Source organism: Ranitomeya variabilis, chromosome 8 (genome assembly GCF_051348905.1).
Source record: "Ranitomeya variabilis isolate aRanVar5 chromosome 8, aRanVar5.hap1, whole genome shotgun sequence".
NCBI lineage: Eukaryota > Metazoa > Chordata > Amphibia > Anura > Dendrobatidae > Ranitomeya > Ranitomeya variabilis.
The window spans coordinates 171,185,294-171,205,351 of NC_135239.1; the positions used below are offsets into that span (position 1 = coordinate 171,185,294).

The 20,058-nt window shown below is 45.2% G+C and overlaps 1 protein-coding gene across 3 annotated transcripts in view; it reads right to left on the reverse strand.

Annotated features, from left to right (window-relative positions):
• Window positions 1–20,058, reverse strand: part of TMPRSS6 (transmembrane serine protease 6) — a 106,756-nt gene that overhangs the window by 39,345 nt on the left and 47,353 nt on the right. For all 3 annotated transcript variants that reach the window (XM_077277727.1, XM_077277726.1, XM_077277725.1), the window contains one exon: window positions 5,795–5,931. In XM_077277727.1, coding sequence (XP_077133842.1) covers window positions 5,795–5,931 — 137 coding nt within the window. The remainder of the gene's footprint in view (window positions 1–5,794; window positions 5,932–20,058) is intronic.

The window sequence follows — 20,058 nt, forward strand, 5'->3', positions numbered from 1 at the left end:
AGCCTCGGTTCATCGGCCCGTACAAGATATTGGAGATTCTTAACCCTGTGTCCTTCCGTTTGGACCTCCCTGCATCCTTTTCGATTCATAATGTTTTTCATCGGTCATTGTTGCGCAGGTATGAGGTACCGGTTGTGCCTTCCGTTGAGCCTCCTGCTCCGGTGTTGGTTGAGGGTGAGTTGGAGTACGTTGTGGAAAAGATCTTAGACTCTCGTGTTTCCAGACGGAGACTCCAGTATCTGGTCAAATGGAAGGGATACGGTCAGGAGGATAATTCTTGGGTCACTGCCTCTGATGTTCATGCCTCCGATCTTGTCCGTGCCTTTCATAGGGCTCATCCTGATCGCCCTGGTGGTTCTGGTGAGGGTTCGGTGCCCCCTCCTTGAGGGGGGGGTACTGTTGTGAAATTGGATTCTGGGCTCCCCCGGTGGCCACTTGTGGAATTGAACTTGTGTGCATCATCCCCTCTGTTCACCTGCTCCTATCAGGATGTGGGAGTCGCTATATAACCTTGCTCCTCTGTCAGTTTCTTGCCGGTCAACAATGTAATCAGAAGCCTTCTGTGCTTGTTCCTGCTACTAGACAACTCCCAGCTAAGTTGGACTTTTGTCCTTGTGTGTTTTTGCATTTTGTTCCTGTTCACAGCTGCTGTTTCGTTACTGTGTCTGGAAAGCTCTTGTGATCGGAAATTGCCACTCTGGTGTTATGAGTTAATGCTAGAGTCTTAAAGGAATTTCTGGATGGTGTTTTGATAGGGTTTTCTGCTGACCATGAAAGTGTCCTTTCTGTCTTCCTGCTATCTAGAAAGCGGACCTCGATTTTGCTAAACCTATTTTCATACTACGTTTGTCATTTCATCTAATATCACCGCCAATATATGTGGGGTCCTCTGTCTGCCTTTTGGGAAAATTTCTCTAGAGGTGAGCCAGGACTGTCTTTTCCTCTGCTAGGATTAGGTAGTTCTCCGGCTGGCGCTGGGCATCTAGGGTTAAAAAACGTAGGCATGCTACCCAGCCACTTCTAGTTGTGCGGCAGGTTTAGTTCATGGTCAGTATAGTTTCCATCTTCCAAGAGCTAGTTCTCATATATGCTGGGCTATGTTCTCTCGCCATTGAGAATCATGACAGAAGGCACCGATTTCCACCTGTGAAGTGAACTCTGGTGGTGCCATTGGACCGGTCGGACTTGCGCAGCCTGGAGAACCGTATTCTGGACTGAGGACTCAGAGATCTCCAGTAAAGAGGTAAAGAGACTGCAACCTGGTGTCCTCGTTATTTACCGCGACCTGCACCCCACAACTGCACCGTTACAACACCACTTACTGCACCGGACGTCCCCCACTGACAGACAGGGCCACGGACCGGGTCTAGCCACCGTGATAACCCCAGGACTGAGACCCAGAGGCCCGGCTCCGGGTACCCCTCGGCCCTGCGGCGGTGTGGGGGCGCTCCATTTGCATATGTCTCATACTCTCCTTTTAAACAAAACTCTTTTGATTATTTGTTTGATAATTGTTTAATAAAGATAATAATTTTTACAATTTGGCTTGTACTCCTTTATGTGTATATGACTTTGCAGCTGAGCTTTTGGGAGAGCCTTTATCATTGATGGTCAGTCTGGTAACTCCTTCCCCCATGAGTAGTAGGCACTGCTATGAGGCATGGAATGGCACCTTTTAGTGTATGAGGATCTAGACCGTACAGGGATAGTCCCATCTCCAAGATCCTATCCCAATGTGTAGTAGGTGTAATAATAATAATATTAGCAACTACCTCCAATTAGAAATGTAGTATAGTTCTTCTGATTCGCTATGTCTCTTTTCTCATGTGCAGGCATTGCAGGGCCTTAGGTGTCTATGGTTACGACCACTAGCAACTATCTAACTGTCACTCTACTAGTAGTCGTAACCTTGGATACCTAATGTCCTGCAATCCCTGCACATGAGAAAAGAGACATAGCGAATCAGAAGAACTATAATACATTTATAATTGGAGGAATTTGCTAACATTATTATTACACCTACTACATATTGTGAGAGAATCTTAAAGATGGGAATACCCCATTAAGATTCAGATTTTCTGCACCATTTTGACACCTATTATGTAAATTAGGTTACTTGAGTTTTTTCATTGTGTTTTTGTGTGCGTTTTTTTACATGCATCTCTATTACGTTTGCGTGTATTAAGCATTTTTTGTTTCTTGTTGGCATGTTCCATTTTAAATAAAGCTGCTTTGGTTTTGATACTTCCTGGCATTTGCATTTTGATAACATTTTATTGATACCATCATGTGCGGAATACATTCATTTTTAATGCGCTTCTGCAGCAGAAACACACAAATGCCAATGCAATCTTTACTTATTGATCAGTTTGTACCTCCAACACAATAATTAACAAAGGTGACATTCTGTGACAATACTTCTAGTAAGGGCTCGCTCACACGAACGTATATGCAGCGCCCCAGAGTCCTGGTCGTTGCAGTACTGACGCTCCGCCACTAAGGGGAGTGATGTTACGTCTGATGGCACTTAAGGAGTTCACCTGACCAGGTATCACAGTCACACACTACATTTCACACTCCAGCCACCAGGGGGAGCAAAGGGTTCTATGTATTAGGCCACTCCTCACAATCTGGTAAAACTGGGGGCTGGGGAGGAAGTTAGGGAGAATCTGACTGGGTTCGATCCAGGCAGCACCCTGTGGCAGAGGGTGTTGTGGGGGAAGATTCAGGGGGTCTCTGTCAGGGGTGGGATCCTGGCAGTGACCTAGTGAACAGAACGTTGCGGAGCCGCGCCTGCACTTGAATGCAGCGGCATCTTAAGAGAGGAAACGAAGCAAGATATATTGTGGAGAAGTGAGAAACGAGATCGCAGCAAAAAGGAGATAAAGCCAGTAGGAGTCGTGCCCCGAGATCAGCAACATCCTACTGAGGCGCGTAGCCGGTGGCCGGAACGCCGAGGAAGTATTGAGCGCCAAGCATTTACTTCAAACAGCGGCAGGACAGTTGATTATAGGTTGACTGTCTCACCTAAATCACCTAAGCAGACATAGGGGGCAACTGTGGGAGAGGGGCGTCTCTAGGGTCCCAGAATAACTCCAGGCCTACCCGTCATACGGGTGCATCCTAGCCATATCATCTGGGGGACGGAGAAGAACATCAGAATAGTTGTGAGAAAGAACATCAGAGAAAGAACATCAGAAACAGACACAACAGTTGTGAGGACTATCCCGTGGTGCTCAGCAGGGAAGTACTACAACACACAGGCGCTAGTAGGTAGGCACTGATTTCCACCTGCAAAGGGAACTCTGGATGTGCCTTCGGACCGGCCGGTCTCAGCCAGCCCTGTTAGCAGTATTCTGGGTTGTGGATCCCGAAGCCTTCAGTAAAGAGGTAAAGAGACTGCAACCCTGTGTCTTCGTTATTCATCGCGCCTCGCACCACACCTCATCACCTTTCATTGGACGCCCCTTAGCAGGGTCACGGACCGGGTCTAGCCACCGTGACAACCCCAGGACTGAGACTGAGAGGCCCGGTACTGAGTACCCCGCGGCCTTGCATCTGGGGGCGCTCCAAATACATTGAACGAGTGCTATGCAATCTCTTATCAGCTAGCACTCGGACCAATGTTATACTGCGGGGTAGCGCTGATCAGAGTCATACTGATTAGACATGAGAACAAAAATCACAGCATGGTGTTACCTGCGGCAAAAATAGGATGCCACTCATCAATTCAAGTCAATGGGTGCGTGGAAAACATTGGGAGTCTATGGGTGCGTGGAAAACATTGGAAGTCTATGGGTGCGTGGAAAACATTGGAAGTCTATGGGTGTGTGGAAAACATTGGAAGTCAATGGGTTCGTGGAAAACATTGGAAGTCTATGGGTGCGTGGAAAACATTGGAAGTCTATGGATGCATGGAAAACATTGGAAGTCTATGGGTGCGTGGAAAACATTGGAAGTCAATGGGTGCGTGGAAAACATTGGAAGTCTATGGGTGCATGGAAAACATTGGAAGTCAATGGGTGCGTGGAAAACATTGGAAGTCTATGGGTGCGTGGAAAACATTGGAAGTCTATGGATGCGTGGAAAACATTGGAAGTCTATGGGTGCGTGGAAAACATTGGAAGTCAATGGGTGCATGGAAAACATTGGAAGTCTATGGATGCGTGAAAACATTGGAAGTCTATGGGTGCGTGGAAAACATTGGAAGTCAATGGGTGCATGGAAAACATTGGAAGTCTATGGATGCGTGAAAACATTGGAAGTCTATGGGTGCGTGGAAAACATTGGAAGTCTATGGGTGCATGGAAAACATTGGAAGTCTATGGGTGCGTGGAAAACATTGGAAGTCAATGGGTGCATGGAAAACATTGGAAGTCTATGGATGCGTGAAAACATTGGAAGTCTATGGGTGCGTGGAAAACATTGGAAGTCTATGGGTGCGTGGAAAACATTGGAAGTCTATGGGTGCGTGGAAAACATTGGAAGTCTATGGGTGCATGGAAAACATTGGGAGTCTATGGGTGTGTGGAAAACATTGGGAGTCTATGGGTGTGTGGAAAACATTGGAAGTCTATGGGTGCATGGAAAACATTGGAAATCTATGAGTGTGTGGAAAACATTGGAAGTCTATGGGTGCATGGAAAACATTGGGAGTCTATGGGTGCACGGAAAACATTGGAAGTCTATGGGTGTGTGGAAAACATTGGAAATCTATGAGTGTGTGGAAAACATTGGAAGTCTATGGGTGCGTGGAAAACATTGGAAATCTATGAGTGTGTGGAAAACATTGGAAGTCTATGGGTGCATGGAAAACATTGGGAGTCTATGGGTGCACGGAAAACATTGGAAGTCTATGGGTGTGTGGAAAACATTGGAAATCTATGAGTGTGTGGAAAACATTGGAAGTCTATGGGTGTGTGGAAAACACTGGGAGTCTGTGGGTGCGTTCAAAACATTGGAAGTCTATGGGGGCGTGGAAAACATTGGAGTGCACTGGGATGACATACGAGTACAGTCTGATTTCCGCCGACTCACCTAATGGAGAAATTTTGTTCTTCTTATCCTCATAGTGTGCTCTTATTATCTTATCATGCGAGAGAATCGGATCACATTAAACTGACACAGAGAACTCTGACAGAGTTAGATCAGAATGTCATTAAGTTAATCAATCCAATCCTGTCGGAGGAGAGAATCTACGCTCGTGTGAGCGTGACCTAATTTTGAGACTAGAACTATTTGAGATCTTGTAATTCTCCATCCCTGGTTACCAGAACTAGTAATGCTGCTTGTCTTTGATACACAGGAGCACACAAAAATAAATTTGCTGCAAACAATCAGAATGAGCATCTCATCTCGAAATGGAATCATTTCCCTGACTTCTTGCTCCGGGCATCATCTCTTCTTAATGCTCTAGTTTTCACAAATTGCCCCAGCTGCCCTGGAGCTTTCTCTTGCATTGCACAATCTATTGATGACATTTTTGGCCGGCATGGGGCGGGCGATGTGGCCTTCACCGAGCATCTGTTTATCAAATGCAAAGCAGGACATGATGAATTTTAAATATGCCTGGCAGTGTTTTAATTATGAAATTGTGCCCTCCGTCCGCTCGTTTAATTGTCAGCCATCTTCGGCTGCACTGGGGGATGTTGTTACTTTAGTCATCATTACGTTTCCTTCTATCCACTGGTCTCGATAAGCCTAGGTTTCACATGTAACTCAATAACAGTTTCCCAGTATAACGTTTCATTTTTACTCGTCCTCCCACCAGTATATACTCCCCGGTCTTCCTCACTTGTGATCGGCAGAGGCAGCACCGTGAGCATAAACGGATCATAGTAACTGTACATTCCCTGCCTCCAGACAACCAGCATCGCACTCCCAGATGACAACACTTCAGACACAGGCTCCTGTCGACTGCAGCCGTAGTGTCTGTAAGAGAGGAGCAGAGAAGCACATGTCACATTTTCCATGTCACTACTCATTTCATATCACGCCAGTGGATAAAACCCATCGCAAGAAAACAATGCTACAATAACAAGTGGATGACAGAATAAAAGGAGCTAAAACAGACACAACTCTAAATAGTAAAACTAACGTGAAATCATACACAATAATTAGTAACTTAAACACTAATGATGTTACCAACTTATGTTTGATAGTTTTGAACCCCTTGAGACCATCCCAAAAAGTTATTATTTTTTTTTATTTCCTCAACTTAGTTATAAGAACCTTTGTTTTTTTTTGCAAGGCTAGTTGTACTTTTCCTTTACTTTCAATTTAATTATTTTTTACTTTATACTCCATTACTTTAGACAAGGTTATAGATTTAAGGAGAACCTGTGACAGAGTCAAAAGCCACCAATTTTTGTCAGTGGTGGGGCTGATGGATTGCTCCCTGGCACTCCAAGGGTTAAATGCATTTGATGTTCATCAGTGGCAGATTATAATGAGGTCAATCTGGGCGGTAGCTCAGGGCCCAGTGGTGTGGGGGGCCCTGGGCAACCGCTCAAATTGACCGCCGTCATAAGGGCATTACTGCCCTGACTGGCATAAGGGCCCGGTGGGCAGAGGGGGCCCTCATCTGCTCACCGGGCCCCTACCGGCACTGCGGCAGTTTAACGCTATTGACAAGCGGGCGCGCGCCCGCATGTCAATAGTTGACAGCCACCAGCCAATTGGAGGCTGGCAGCTGAAGTCAGCCGCAGCGCGCACGTCGCCGGCATCTGATGTCATTGTCAGTCGCCAGCAAGTGCGCGCTGCTGGAGGGAGCATCGCCAAAGGAGCGCAGACAGGTGAGGAGAACTAGGTTTTGTTTTTTTTTATTGTGAACGGCAATCCGGGGGGCCCGGGCCAGAATACTGGACACACTGGGGGCAATATGCTGGACACACTGGGGGCAGAGATGCTGGACTGTTATGATCCTTAGTGGTTGAGGATCACAAATTACTCCAGCAAGGTGACTAAACATAGGACAAGCTCTAGGGAGGTGGAAAACTGGACTGACCGCAAAACTGAACCTATCCAACCACACTAGAGGCAGCCGGTGAACGTGTCTAAAATCCTAGACGTCTCGAGCCAGCCTGAGGAACTAACTACCCCTAGAGAGAAAGAAAGACCTCTCTTGCCTCCAGAGAAATAATCCCCAAAAGATATAGAAGCCCCCAACAGATAATAACGGTGAGGTAAGAGGAACGCACATACACAGGGGTGAAAGCAGATTCAGCAAAAGAGGCCCACTAATTCTAGATAGCAGAAAATAGAAAAGGGGTCTATGCGGTCAGTAAAAAACCCTTACAAAATATCCACACTGAGATTTCAAGAACCCCCACACCAACTAACGGTGTCAGGGGAGAAACTCAGTCCCCTAGAGCAACCAGCAAGTAAGAAATCACATTTTAACAAGCTGGACAAAAAACATGATGAACGCTAATAATCAGAAACTGAACAAACAAAAACTTAGCTTGTCTTGGAGAGACTGGGAGCAAGGTAGTCACCAGGAATCTGAAGAGCACTGAATACATTGATAGCAGGCAAGGAACTGAGTATCCAGGTGAGCTAAATAGGAAACCAACCAAGGATAACGAACCAGGTGATGAAGCCAACCTGCAGAAAGACAACACTACACAGTACCGCTTGTGACCACTAGAGGGAGCCCAAAAATAGAGTTCACAACACTGGACACACTGGGGGCAATATGCTGGACACACTGGGGGCAGAGATGCTGAACACACTGGGGGCAATATGCTGGACACACTGGGGGCAATATGCTGGACACTCTGGGGGCAATATGCTGGACACACTGGGGGCAGAGATGCTGGACACACTGGAGGCAATATGCTGGACATACTGGGGGCAATATGCTGGACACACTGGGGCAGAGATGCTGGATACACTATGGGCAATATGCTGGACACACTGGGGCAATATGCTGGACACACTGGGGCAGAGATGCTGGACACACTGGGTGCAATATGCTGGACAAACTGGGGGCAATATGCTGGACACACTGGGGGCAGGATGCTGGACACACTGGGGGCAGGATGCTGGACACACTGGGGCAGAGATGCTGGACATTGGGGGCAGAGATGCGGGACACTGGGGGCAGAGATGCTGGACACTGGGGGCAGAGATGCTGGACACTGGGGGCAGAGATGCTGGACACACTGGGGGCAAGATGCTGGACACACTGGGGGCAGGATGCTGGACACATTGGGGGCAGAGATGCTGGACACTGGGGGCAGAGATGCTGGACACTGGGGGCAGAGATGCTGGACACTGGGGGCAGAGATGCTTGACACTGGGGGCAGAGATGCTGGACACTGGGGGCAGAGATGCTGGACATTGGGGGCAGAGATGCTGGACACACTGGGGGCAGGACTGGAGACAGATGGGGCAGGATTGGAGACATGGGGCAGAATGAAAGACATGGGGCAGGATTGGAGACAGATCGTGCAGGATCATTTGGCAGGATGGATACGATGGAGACTGATGGGGCAGGATGGGGAGGTCATATGGGGCAGAATGGATACTCATGAGGGCAGGATGGGAGAACATATGGCTGAAGCCAGGAATGAGATACATGGGCCAGGATGGGGGATATTATTACCATAGGGGCTAATTAAGGGATATTATTACTGCAGTGATGTATTTATTTTATTTTTTGAGGACACTGTTTTAAATGGGGGGGCATTCCTGTTACTGTGTAGAGTGACACTATGTCGCCTCTTTTTCTTCATGTGGTGTAATGTAGAAGTTGGGAAAAATTAAGTAATGTGTTCTGCAAGCGGAGCTCGAGATAACTGTTATTTCCTGCAGAGACGAGTCCTGGCTGGATGAAGTGATGGCGGACTGTGCTGGATGAAAGATGAAGGACTTCACCTAGAGACGTCACTGGTGAGTCAGTGTTACCTATACACTGACACTATACACTGTATACTATATACAGAGCTCCTGTGTATAAAGTCACCAGTGATCACTGTATTACCTTTACACAGACACTGCATACTAAGTACAGATCTCCTGTGAATACTGGCACTTAAGTTGATAGTATTGTGTTTTTTTCTTTGTTCCTAACTGAAGGGTAAATTGACTAGACCAATGGAAGTTTGACAGGTTATAGTTTCACACAGCAACTCTTTTTCTGGAATAATCTGGTTCAGGTATATGATGACCCCGTCACATGACCGGGGGGCCCACAGTTTCTGAACAGCCCGGGGCCCTGGCTACCCTTAATCCACCCCTGATGTTCATGAATGTTATGACAGGATGATACACACTTGGGCTGCAGTCAGCTGAGACAGGGTTAACTGTAGTGGATGGCTCAGTTTAGAAGGGGGAACTGAGAGTTGGTAGCAGGTCCAGGAAGTGACAGCAGTGAGTGAAGCAGCATGCCTAGGACAAGAGGCTGCTAGGGACAGCGTGGGCATAATACTCAGGGCAGTGGATTGCTGAAAATACCCTTCCATGTAATTCCGTGTAATGGCCTGAGGCAACCTAGAGATGGACGTTGGGGGCCTGGGGCTACAGGGAAAGATGGACTCAGACTACATGGGGCAGAAGGTATTGCAATCCGAATATACTGCCAGTGGTGGAGAAGACTCCCTAGTGCTAGAAAAGCCAGTGAGAGGGACATTCTACCTATACCGAGAAGGCTGAAATTGTATCTGGGAAAAATGACAACATATTGGGCCTTATCCTCTACATCTGACTACATCTGACTGTAAATACTGTACTTACATATCCATTCACCAAGTAAAAGTTTGGTTGTTTTTATGAACCTCATATCTCCTTGTTTAATTGCTGCCCTGATTCCAGAAGAGTGATGCCTGGACTCAGGAGAAGAAGAGGCCTGCAGCCCCAAAGTAAGTGTCACACATAGCAGCACACCAGGACTGGGACACGAGTTGTCTGTAGGATGCCAAAGCGAATGGGGACTGAAGCTCACCCATGACTACCTCGCTTGCGCATCTTACACTCCTTTACTTTAGACATGGTTATAGATTTAAGGAGGACCTGTGACACGGTCAAAAGTCACCAGTTTTTGAACTTATTTAATTCCCGCTGTTCCATTGAGTACACTTTTTTTACGGAAAAAAAGAGGAAAACAAGCTCACCATGCTGTCAACATTCAAAACACGCCGGACCGATGGTGAATGGGTGCCGATCCTGCTGGTGTAGAACAGCCAGTAAAGAAATTGCTATGAAAAAAGGAAAACGGCACTTCCATCCAATCGATAACAAAGAGTCTTTATTAAAGAATCATTAAAAAAATCTTTGACAGCAGAGGGACCCTCTGTACAAATTGAATCCCGACGCGTTTCTGGTGTAATCATAGGATGTGCAAAGAATCATGGGACCGGAATATATGGGAAAGAAAGGATTTCTAGTGCTGAAATTAAAAGCCTTCTCCTGCAATGCCATAAACAAAGTTGCTAAAGGTGGGGAAAATTTTGATCCCATCGGGGCACCGTATTGTGGTTATTGTATTGTGTGTAAAACCTGCAATTTGCGATCAACATTTACCCAACATTAGTATGGAAATACTAGTTATTCTGGTTTAGTAAAACAATTTGTTAGTCATAAAGGCGATATTTCTCACTTTCAATTTCATAGCATAGAAATAGTATGTATGGCACTGGCACCATATAGCAACGCACGCGGAACTGTGGCTCAATACTGAGATATTACAAAGTGATGAAAATCCCACATTTTTTTTAAATCTCTGCATATAATATTTGTGGCAATTTTGTATTGTTCATGCTGGCATTTCTGGGGCTGGAGGAAATTGCAGGAATTTTAAGGCTATGTTCACACATAGCGTTTTTTAATGCAAATTTTAAGCTGCGTTTTGCAGTACCAGCAAAGTCTATGAGATTTCAGAAAACTCATGCACACACATTAGTTAATTTTCCTGACTGATTTGGAAAACTGCTGCTATTTTGTAAACTGCAGCACGTCACTTCTTTCAGTGTTTTTTCATCCATAGGAAACAATGGGTAAGTGCAAAAATCACAGATATCAGTTTTTGCTTTGTTTTTGGCGGAAAAGGAATAGTGATGGGTGAATGTGTGGATGTTTGGGTCTGGCGTGTAGAAGAAAAGTTTGTTTTATTTATCAAAATGGTATCTGAACTCAAACCCAAACCCCATTCAGATGAATGGGGGCCTGAACATCCAATGTTTCCCACACTGTCATCTGTATGATAGAGTGAGAAACACCGGTGACTCTGATTGGTGACAAATTCATTAGAGGGCTGCGGTTCATAAAATCATAGAATGTTAGAGTTGGGAGACACCTCCGGGGTCATCATATTCAACCCCCCCGCTCAATGCAGGATTCACTAAACCATCCCAGACAGATGCCTGTCCAGCCTCTGTGTGAAGTCTTCCATTGAAGGAGAACTCACCACCTCTCGTGTCAGCCTGTTCCACTCATTGATCACCCTAACTGTCAAAAAGTTTATTCTAATATCTAATCTATATCTTCTTTCTTTCAGTTTCATTCCATTGCTTCTCTTGTTTCCATGTGCAAATGAGAATAATGATGATCCCTCTACACTGTGACATCACTTCAGATATTTGGAGACAGCTATTAAGTCTCCTCTTAGCCTTCTTTTTTTTACCAGCTAAACATTCCCAGATCCTTTAACCGTTCCTTGTAGGACATACTTTGAAGTCCGCTCACCATTCTGGTAGCTCTTCTCTGAACTTGATCCAGTTTTGCAATGTCTTTTTTAAAATGTGGAGCCCAGAACTGGACACAGTATTCCAGATGAGGCCTGACCAAGGAGGAGTAGTGTGGGATAAATACTTCACGTGATCTTAAGACATCCTAGAACTGTGTTTGCCTTTTTGGCTGCTGCATCTCACTGTTGACTCATGTGCAGTCTGTGATCTATTAGTATATCCAAGTATTTTTCACATGTGCTGTTGCTTAGTTCTATTCCTCCCATTCTGTAGATGTAATTTTCATTTTTCTTGCCCAGATATAGAATCTTGTATTTCTTCCAGTCAAATACCATTCTATTTGTCATCTGACAGAGTGCAAACAATGGGCAGTGACTGTTTGAGCCAGCAGCAGTGACCAGCAGTAAAAAGGTTACCGCTGGTCACAGGCATCAACTGCTGAGAATACTACTCTCATCATCCTACACCTGCTCTCACTGATAGCAGGGAGAGCAGGTGAAGGTAATGAGAGTATTCATCAGCTATCGTCTGTGCAATAGGTAAATAAACAAATAAAAAAAATGGAGTGGGTCCCCTCCATTTTTGATAACCAGTGCAGTCTATATGACACCCCCATTACTAACCCCATACTTCATGGAGAAGTCCGTGTTCGGGGTCCGTGCACAGACACTAGGTGTTTGAGCTCACCCATTACTGCTAAGCAAGTTAAATCATGTTTTTTTTGGCGACTAAACTTTATCAACATGCACAAGAGACAACATAAAAGTCGCAATAAAAAGGCAGCAAAACCTGACTTTTGTAAGCAGCTTCTTTACTGCCTAGAGAACAGGTTTTGCCTGAGGAAAAAAAAGTGAGCATAACCTTAGAATATATTAACACAAAACAAATTTGCTGCAGAAATACCAGAAAAAACTGCTGTTTGTATCCAAATGGGTTTATTTCTGCACCACTTGCCTGAGTTTTTACAAGATGTATTCAGACTTATGGAGCAGTCAGAGGCATTTCGGGAACAAATCTGCCACTTGTAGACATACCCTTATAGGGTAACTCTGGGTGGCAGGTGAGTGTTTGTAATAATAATAATAATAATATTAATAATATTATAAATGCATGAAAAAATTAGTCCAATTTCAGCTTCACTCTGACTTTAAGATTTTCTGACTTCCTGATGCAACACACAAAAAAGCAACAAATGAATTTATAAAACGAACGCTGCAGTTGTCTGTTCATGATGGACGGCTCTACGGTAAATTGGGCCATCCTGGGCTTATTTTATTGTGTACAGTAGGGGGAGCAAGAGTGTCACCTAATTCTATAAGAGTGGGAACGTCACGTATTGTTACTGCGGCCATTACATATGTAACCTTGTTCTATTATAGTCATGAATATCATCAAAGACAAGAACAGCGTGTGCCGGGAATTCTGAGCGTGTGTGTCATATAGCTACATACAGGTGGGCCTCCTCCCAGGACGCCTGCGCTGCCTGTTGTTTGCAATTATTTTACAATTCTTCTATTAGTCATTAAAACATAATGTCGCTTTTACATTCACAATGTTCTAAATGTGGCTTTTTAAGGTGGTGAATCAATTGAATTTCATTTAAATAATATAAATGGATAAAAATCGAATGGAATACATTTCTGTAAAGTTGTCAGTCTAAACAGTATAAAATAATAATAGAATAAAATAATGAATAAAACTTTGTGCATTCGTGGCCTTTAAATTATATTTTAATCTTTGCAATGAATCTGCATTGCACTTGAAAAGTAAAACATTTTTTGCAGTCTTCATTAACATTGTCTTGTGTATCTCCATGATTACAGAATATATTAGCCCGAGCCTGCAATTGTACTCCCTTCCTTCTGTCTAGGGGTGCATTTTGACTGTCTGACCCACGGTAATGCCGATCAGCCACATTGAAGGCCAAAAGAAAGGCCAACCGCACATTTATTGGCACAGAATGATTGTTAATGCGATCGTTCTAGAGTATCAATGTGATCGGCAACAAATGTCCATCCATGAATCATTTCACCCGACAATTATGGGCTGTAGACGCGCACGAATTATACTCTTAATGATTTGTTATGGTTTTTCAATCTGTCCGTAAAAAATCTGGAGTTGTCAACCCTGAGCATCATGTACTATGGGGCGTCCTATTACAGGACTAATTATAATACACAGGCGGCAATAGGAATGGATGAAACCTCTGAATTCAATAATTATGACGAGTCCCAGGACTTTTGCCCACATAGTGTAACTTGGATTATGGCTAGTGGGTAGTGAAGCTGCCTCTCGCCATCAGGGATGTGTCAACATTTTCTGAATTAAAAGGGTATTTCCATTTACAAGATCCTATTACAATATATGGTAGGTGTAATAATAATGCTATTAGCAAATTCCTCCAATTAGAAATGTAGTATAGTTCTTCCGATCTTCATGTGCAGGCATTGCAGGACCTTAGGTATCCATGGTTACAACTAGTGATGAGCGAATATACTCGTTGCTCGGGTTTCACGCTCGGCTGGTCTCTGAGTATTTGTTAGTGTTCGGACATCATCGCCGCAGCTGAATGATTTACAGATATTAGCCAGCTTGATTACATGTGGGGATTCCCTAGCAACCAGGCAACCCCCACATGTACTCAGCCTGGCTAATAGCTGTAAATCATTCAGCTGTGGTGATGAAAACGAAATCTCCGAACACTAACAAATACTCGGAGATCACCCGAGCGTGCTTGGGAAAACCCGAGCAACGAGTATACTCGCTCATCAATAATTACGACCACTGATACAGTGACACTTAGCTAGTTGCTAGCGGTCATAACCATGGATACTGAAGGTCCTGCAATGCCTGCACATAAGGAAAGTGACATAGCGAATCAGAAAAACTATACTACATTTCTAATTGCAGGTATTTGCTAATAATATTATTTCTACACCTACTACATATTGGGATAGGATATTGGGGATGTGAATATTCCTTTAAGTACAGAATCAAATCAGTCTTGTTAGTAAGAAGTTTTCGTTCAGTTTATGAATACAATTAGCGAGCCTACGACCACTTCACAATAGATAATGGAAGGATGCGTAATGGGCCGCGCATTGTGTGGCCATACAATGGTTATATATAGCCAACCGAGCCGCAATCTCATCCCCTCATTTCATACCACTCTCTTCATTTGTATAAAATGGACGACTATGACTTTAAAAGGTTTGAGCAGATGAGTCACAAGAGAAGATCTGAACATTGCAGAAAATAAAGGATATTCTGAATGATCTTAAATGAAAGCTCAATGAAAGCCCTACGTAGAAAACACGTATTCTCCAGTGATGACATGATGGGGATCAGCATGCACAAAGGAATGAATGATGACAGTAATACTATAAAGGGGCATTTATACTGGCCAATCTGAGTTGCGCCTACATTTTCTGACTTTTGAAAGCTTTTATGCCAGATTTCTTGCGTGAATGCGTTGATGTATTAGGCCCATAATATTTAGGTCTATCTGTTTCAGTGGGATCCACAGGGAATCCAAGAAGCACTCTGATTAGAGGCTCACTCATGGTCTCCTCTGTAAGTGGTGTACATTGCATCTGAGCTGCAAACATTTGGGAAGACTGACAAAGTATATACTAGGGAAGGCTCCTGTGTAAGAACAGTACATGGGTCCTTTGCAGCCCAACTGCTCATCATAATGCACACTTTCACCAGCTTTGGACGTTGAAATGTGCCCTCTGACCTCTTGGGCCCCTGTGCGTCTGCACAGGTTGCACCAATGACATGTCCGCCCCTCTTATAATCTGTGTCTATGATGAGATGGATCAAGGTTTACCCTGTATATTACTGACACAGATTCTCACTGGGCATGTCAAGGCTTAAAGGGGTTGTCAGGTCCAAAATTAGCGTTTCAGCAAGGCCGCACTCACTAGGCGGGTTCTACCTGGGAGTAAGGATATTGAATCCCAGTGTTTTCGAACGGAGGATTCACACTCTGTGAGACTGCAGACTTTTCGTTTTAGACCAGACAACCCTTTTAACTTGTGCATAACCAACATAAATGCAGATTGACCATTCTTTAAAGGGGCTCTTTAAAGCCCCACATGACTTTTCATTCAAATATGTTTACTGAGCCCTATTTTGCTGACCTGATGCTCCACTGTAAGGAACTTATTGTATGTATATAATGATTATACTCCGATATTAATACCTTCCTTTGTATTACACCCTTTTAGTGAGGTGGATTTCCCTGTGAAACTCTTTTTTCATTATTGTGGATACCTTCATTAAATATTTTTAGCTGTCCGTGATTTATGATCCACTTTTTGGCTGGGTTTATGTTATTCCTGTCCTTCTTTTAGCCTTGGACATACCCTAATTTTCCAGGATTGTTTGGCAGGTATACAGTCTTGGTCAAAATGTTTTGAGACTGACTAAAATTTAGTTTTTCACGAAGTTTGCTGCTGTAGAATTGCAGGGACGTGGGATGGAGTGACGAGCAGGAGGCAGAACAAGAGTTAAAGGGTTTATTCCAGGGGATACTCCATGCAGGGAAAGAAAGGGTTATGAGGGGAGTTAAACTGAATCTTGTATCAGGGTAAGAACAAATGTTTATGAAACAAGTAAACTTATCAGTCTGATGGTTTCCGGGCTGTGGAAGCTTGAAATCCCACGGTGGCGTCGCCAGTGACGCCTGAAGTCTCTGGCCTGAGCCTGAAGAAAGTTGATGCACTGTCTCCTGACGGAAGCGGCGTATCCCGGCTCTCCTAGTCTGCTCTACTGAAAAGTAGTCTGTGGTACCACCGGAGTGTGACTCAGTTCAGTGGCGGAGGCGAGGGTTAAGCTACCCGGCTCTGTATCATTCACCTGGTAAGCTTTAGGCAGTCAGCAGAACAGTGCGGGACGGATTCTCAGTCACAGGGGTTAGCGGGCACTCAGATATAAGTTCCACACAGTCAGTGTGCGCATGGGCTGGGGAGCTGCAGCGCAGGACTGGATAATCGCGTCGCCCCACAGAGAGTGAATCAACCTTCTCCTGCTGCGCACTTTATCTTCCCACCAAGTCTTTCGCTTTCCCGCACACCGTCCCTTTTATCCCTGACACGCCCTCTACAGTAGAGTGCAAAGGTCTGTCTAGGTCAGAAAGCTTTCGCCCCAGCAACAATGGTGACAGCCCCGATAGTTCCGGAACCAACACAAGAGAGGTATTACCGGTCCATCTTCCTACACTGCTTCAGTGTCTTTAGATTTTTTAGTCAGATGTTTCTATGGTCACTACAGTACAGTACAATTATGAGCATTTCATAAATTTTAAAACTTTTATTGATGGGATTAAGATTTGGAGAGTTTGAAACCACAGACCTAAAATGTAAGTGTTTTGGTCAACAAACCACTTATCACGTTTGGCTTGTGACATGGTGGCCCATCAAGCTGTACAGTAGATGTTGTTCTTGGATAATGTTTAGATCCCATTCTTTATTCATGGCTTTGTTCTTAAGAAAAATTGTAAATGAGCCTCCTCCATGGATGAAAAGCCTCTACATGAATGGTCTCAGAAGGCATTACTGTTGGCACGACATATGACTCACGGTAGTGCTCACTGTTCTCCAGACAATCATTCTTTCAGATGTCCCAAACAGTCCGAAAGGGGCCTCACCAAAGAAAATATCTTTATCCCAGTCCTCTGCAGCCCAATCCCTGTACTTCCTGCAGAATGTTTGCCTGTTTTTGATATTTTTCTTGGAAAGAAGTGGCTTCTATGCTGCACTTCTTGACACTAGGCCAGCCCCCAAAAGCGTTTGCCATGATATTTGAGCACCCAGCTCTCCAGCCTGCTCTCCTGCCTTGTCTGTCTATGAAGTGCATATAGTACACCACCCAGCTCTCCACACAGACTTTCCTCTGCTCCTAGCATTCACATGGTATGTTCATGCACCCAGCTCTCCAGCCTGCTCTCCTGCCTTGTCTGTCTATGAAGTGCATATAGTACACCACCCAACTCTCCACACAGACTTTCCTCTGCTCCTAGCATTCACATGGTATATTCATGCACTCAGCTCTCCAGCCTGCTCTCCTGCCTTGTCTGTCTATGAAATGCATAACCCCAGCTTACCCCAGTGTCATTTATGATCTTGTTTACTTTGGCTTGATTGTATGCATCTGGTCCACTCTTAATTCTATGACCAAGATGAACAGAGACCACTCCTCTCTGCTTCACACCTGAATTGCACTCAGTAGTACATATATTGCATAGCACAAGTCTGCAATTCCTTTAGTCTGCAGTGTGATTCCTATAAGTGTGTCCTAGAAGTGTGAAGATTATGTAGAATTAAAACCAGAATAGAACCAGAAGGGAACTGAAGGTAACTGGCCAGGCACTGTAAACAATGTTTCTGTTTATTTTCACTTTCACCCCTATAATCCTTCATTTTCTGCTAACTCCCCTAATCCCTACACCTAGTAAGGAACTGTTCATCTCTTCCTCAATCCTCCCCATCCATCTCACCTCCTCCTCAGAACTGTTCCTCAACATACAATCCTGTCTCCAAGCACAGACAGCCACCTCACGCCCTCTCCTGCTCCCACCTGCTAATACTTTCTCTGTTCCTTCTCACTGTTGGTGATATCTCTCCAAATCCTGGTCCTCCTCACCACATCCCCACAGTCAGTTCTACCTCCCATCCACGCTCCATCACAAATTTCGGTAACCTCTCTAACCTTATACCCTTTCGCCCAGCCCCCACTTCCCCGGTCCCACTAACAGGAGCTCTATGGAATGCTCGCTCTGTCTGCAACAAGCTTTCCTACATCCATGATATTTTTATTACTCACAAACTTTCCTTCCTCGCCATCACCGAGACCTGGCTCACCCCTTCTGACACAGCCTCTCCTGCTGCACTTTCGTATGGTGGCTTCCACCTTTCTCACACACCCTGCCCCAGCAGCAAGCATGGCGGAGGAGTTGGTTTTCTCCTGTCAGATAACTGCTCCTTCACCCCAAACCCACTTCCACCCGCTGTTACCCTCCCTTCCTTTGAGGTCCACTCTGCGCGCATCTACTCCCCCTCCAACCTCCAACTGGCTGTCATTTACCACCCCCCAGGGCCAGCCACCACCGTCTTTGACCACTTCACCACCTGGCTACTTCATTTCCTTTCTGCGGACATCCCCACTATCATCATGGGCGACTTCAACATACCCATTGACACTTCCCTCTCAGCTGCCACTAAACTTCTATCTCTCATTTCCTGCTTCGGCCTCACTCAATGGTTTTCTGCAGCCACTCACAAAGATGGTCAGACACTGGACCTCATCTTCACCTACCTCTGCTCCCTATCTAACCTCTCTAACTCACCTCTTCCTCTTTCTGACCACAATCTACTCACATTCTCTTCCCTCTCCACTCCTTGTCTACAATCCCCACCCCACAAACTTGCACACCCTTGCAGAAATCTTAAACACCTTGATCTACACTCACTCTCTGAATGCCTCCTCCCTCTCACTGACATAAGTTCCCTACACAATGCGGATGACGCTGCCGCTCTATATAACACCACAATAGCTGTAGCTTTGGAATCTCTTGCTCCTCTCACACATACCAAAGCTCGCAAAATCAACAGACAGCCCTGGCACACCAGCCTGACCAAAGAACGGAAGTGAGCTTCCAGGGCTGCTGAGCGGAGATGGAAAATATCCCACTCCAACGAGCACTTCATCGCATTCAAACAGTCCCTCACTACTTTCAAGGCCACACTCGCCACAGCAAAACAAACCTACTTCTCATCTCTCATATCCTCCCTGTCTCACAACCCTAAACAGTTATTCAACACCTTCAACTCTCTCCTCCATCCCCCAGCACCTCCTCCCTCCCCACTCATCTCAGCTGAAGACTTTGCCTCATTTTTCAAGCAGAAGATTGAGGACATCAGAGACGGGTTTAGCAGACAACCCCCAGAGCCCTTCCTCCGAACTACCCAGCCCTCCACCTCCAAAACCAACTTCTCCACCATTACAGAAGATCGACTCTCCACTCTACTCTCAAGATCGCATCTCACCACCTGTGCACTTGACCCGATCCTTTCCCGCTTCATCCCAAACCTTGCCACAGTCTTCATCCCAACCCTAACCCATCTCTTCAACCTATCACTAACAACTGGTGTTTTTCCCTCAAGCTTTCATCTCAATCACACCTATCCTCAAAAAGCCCTCTCTTGACCAATCCTCTGTATTGAGCTATCGCCCTATATCACTTCTCCCCTATGTCTCAAAACTACTGGAACAACACGTCCATCTTGAACTGTCCTCACAGCTATCTTCCTGCTCCCTCTTCGACCGCTTACAATCAGGCTTCCGGTCACACCACTCCACTGAAACT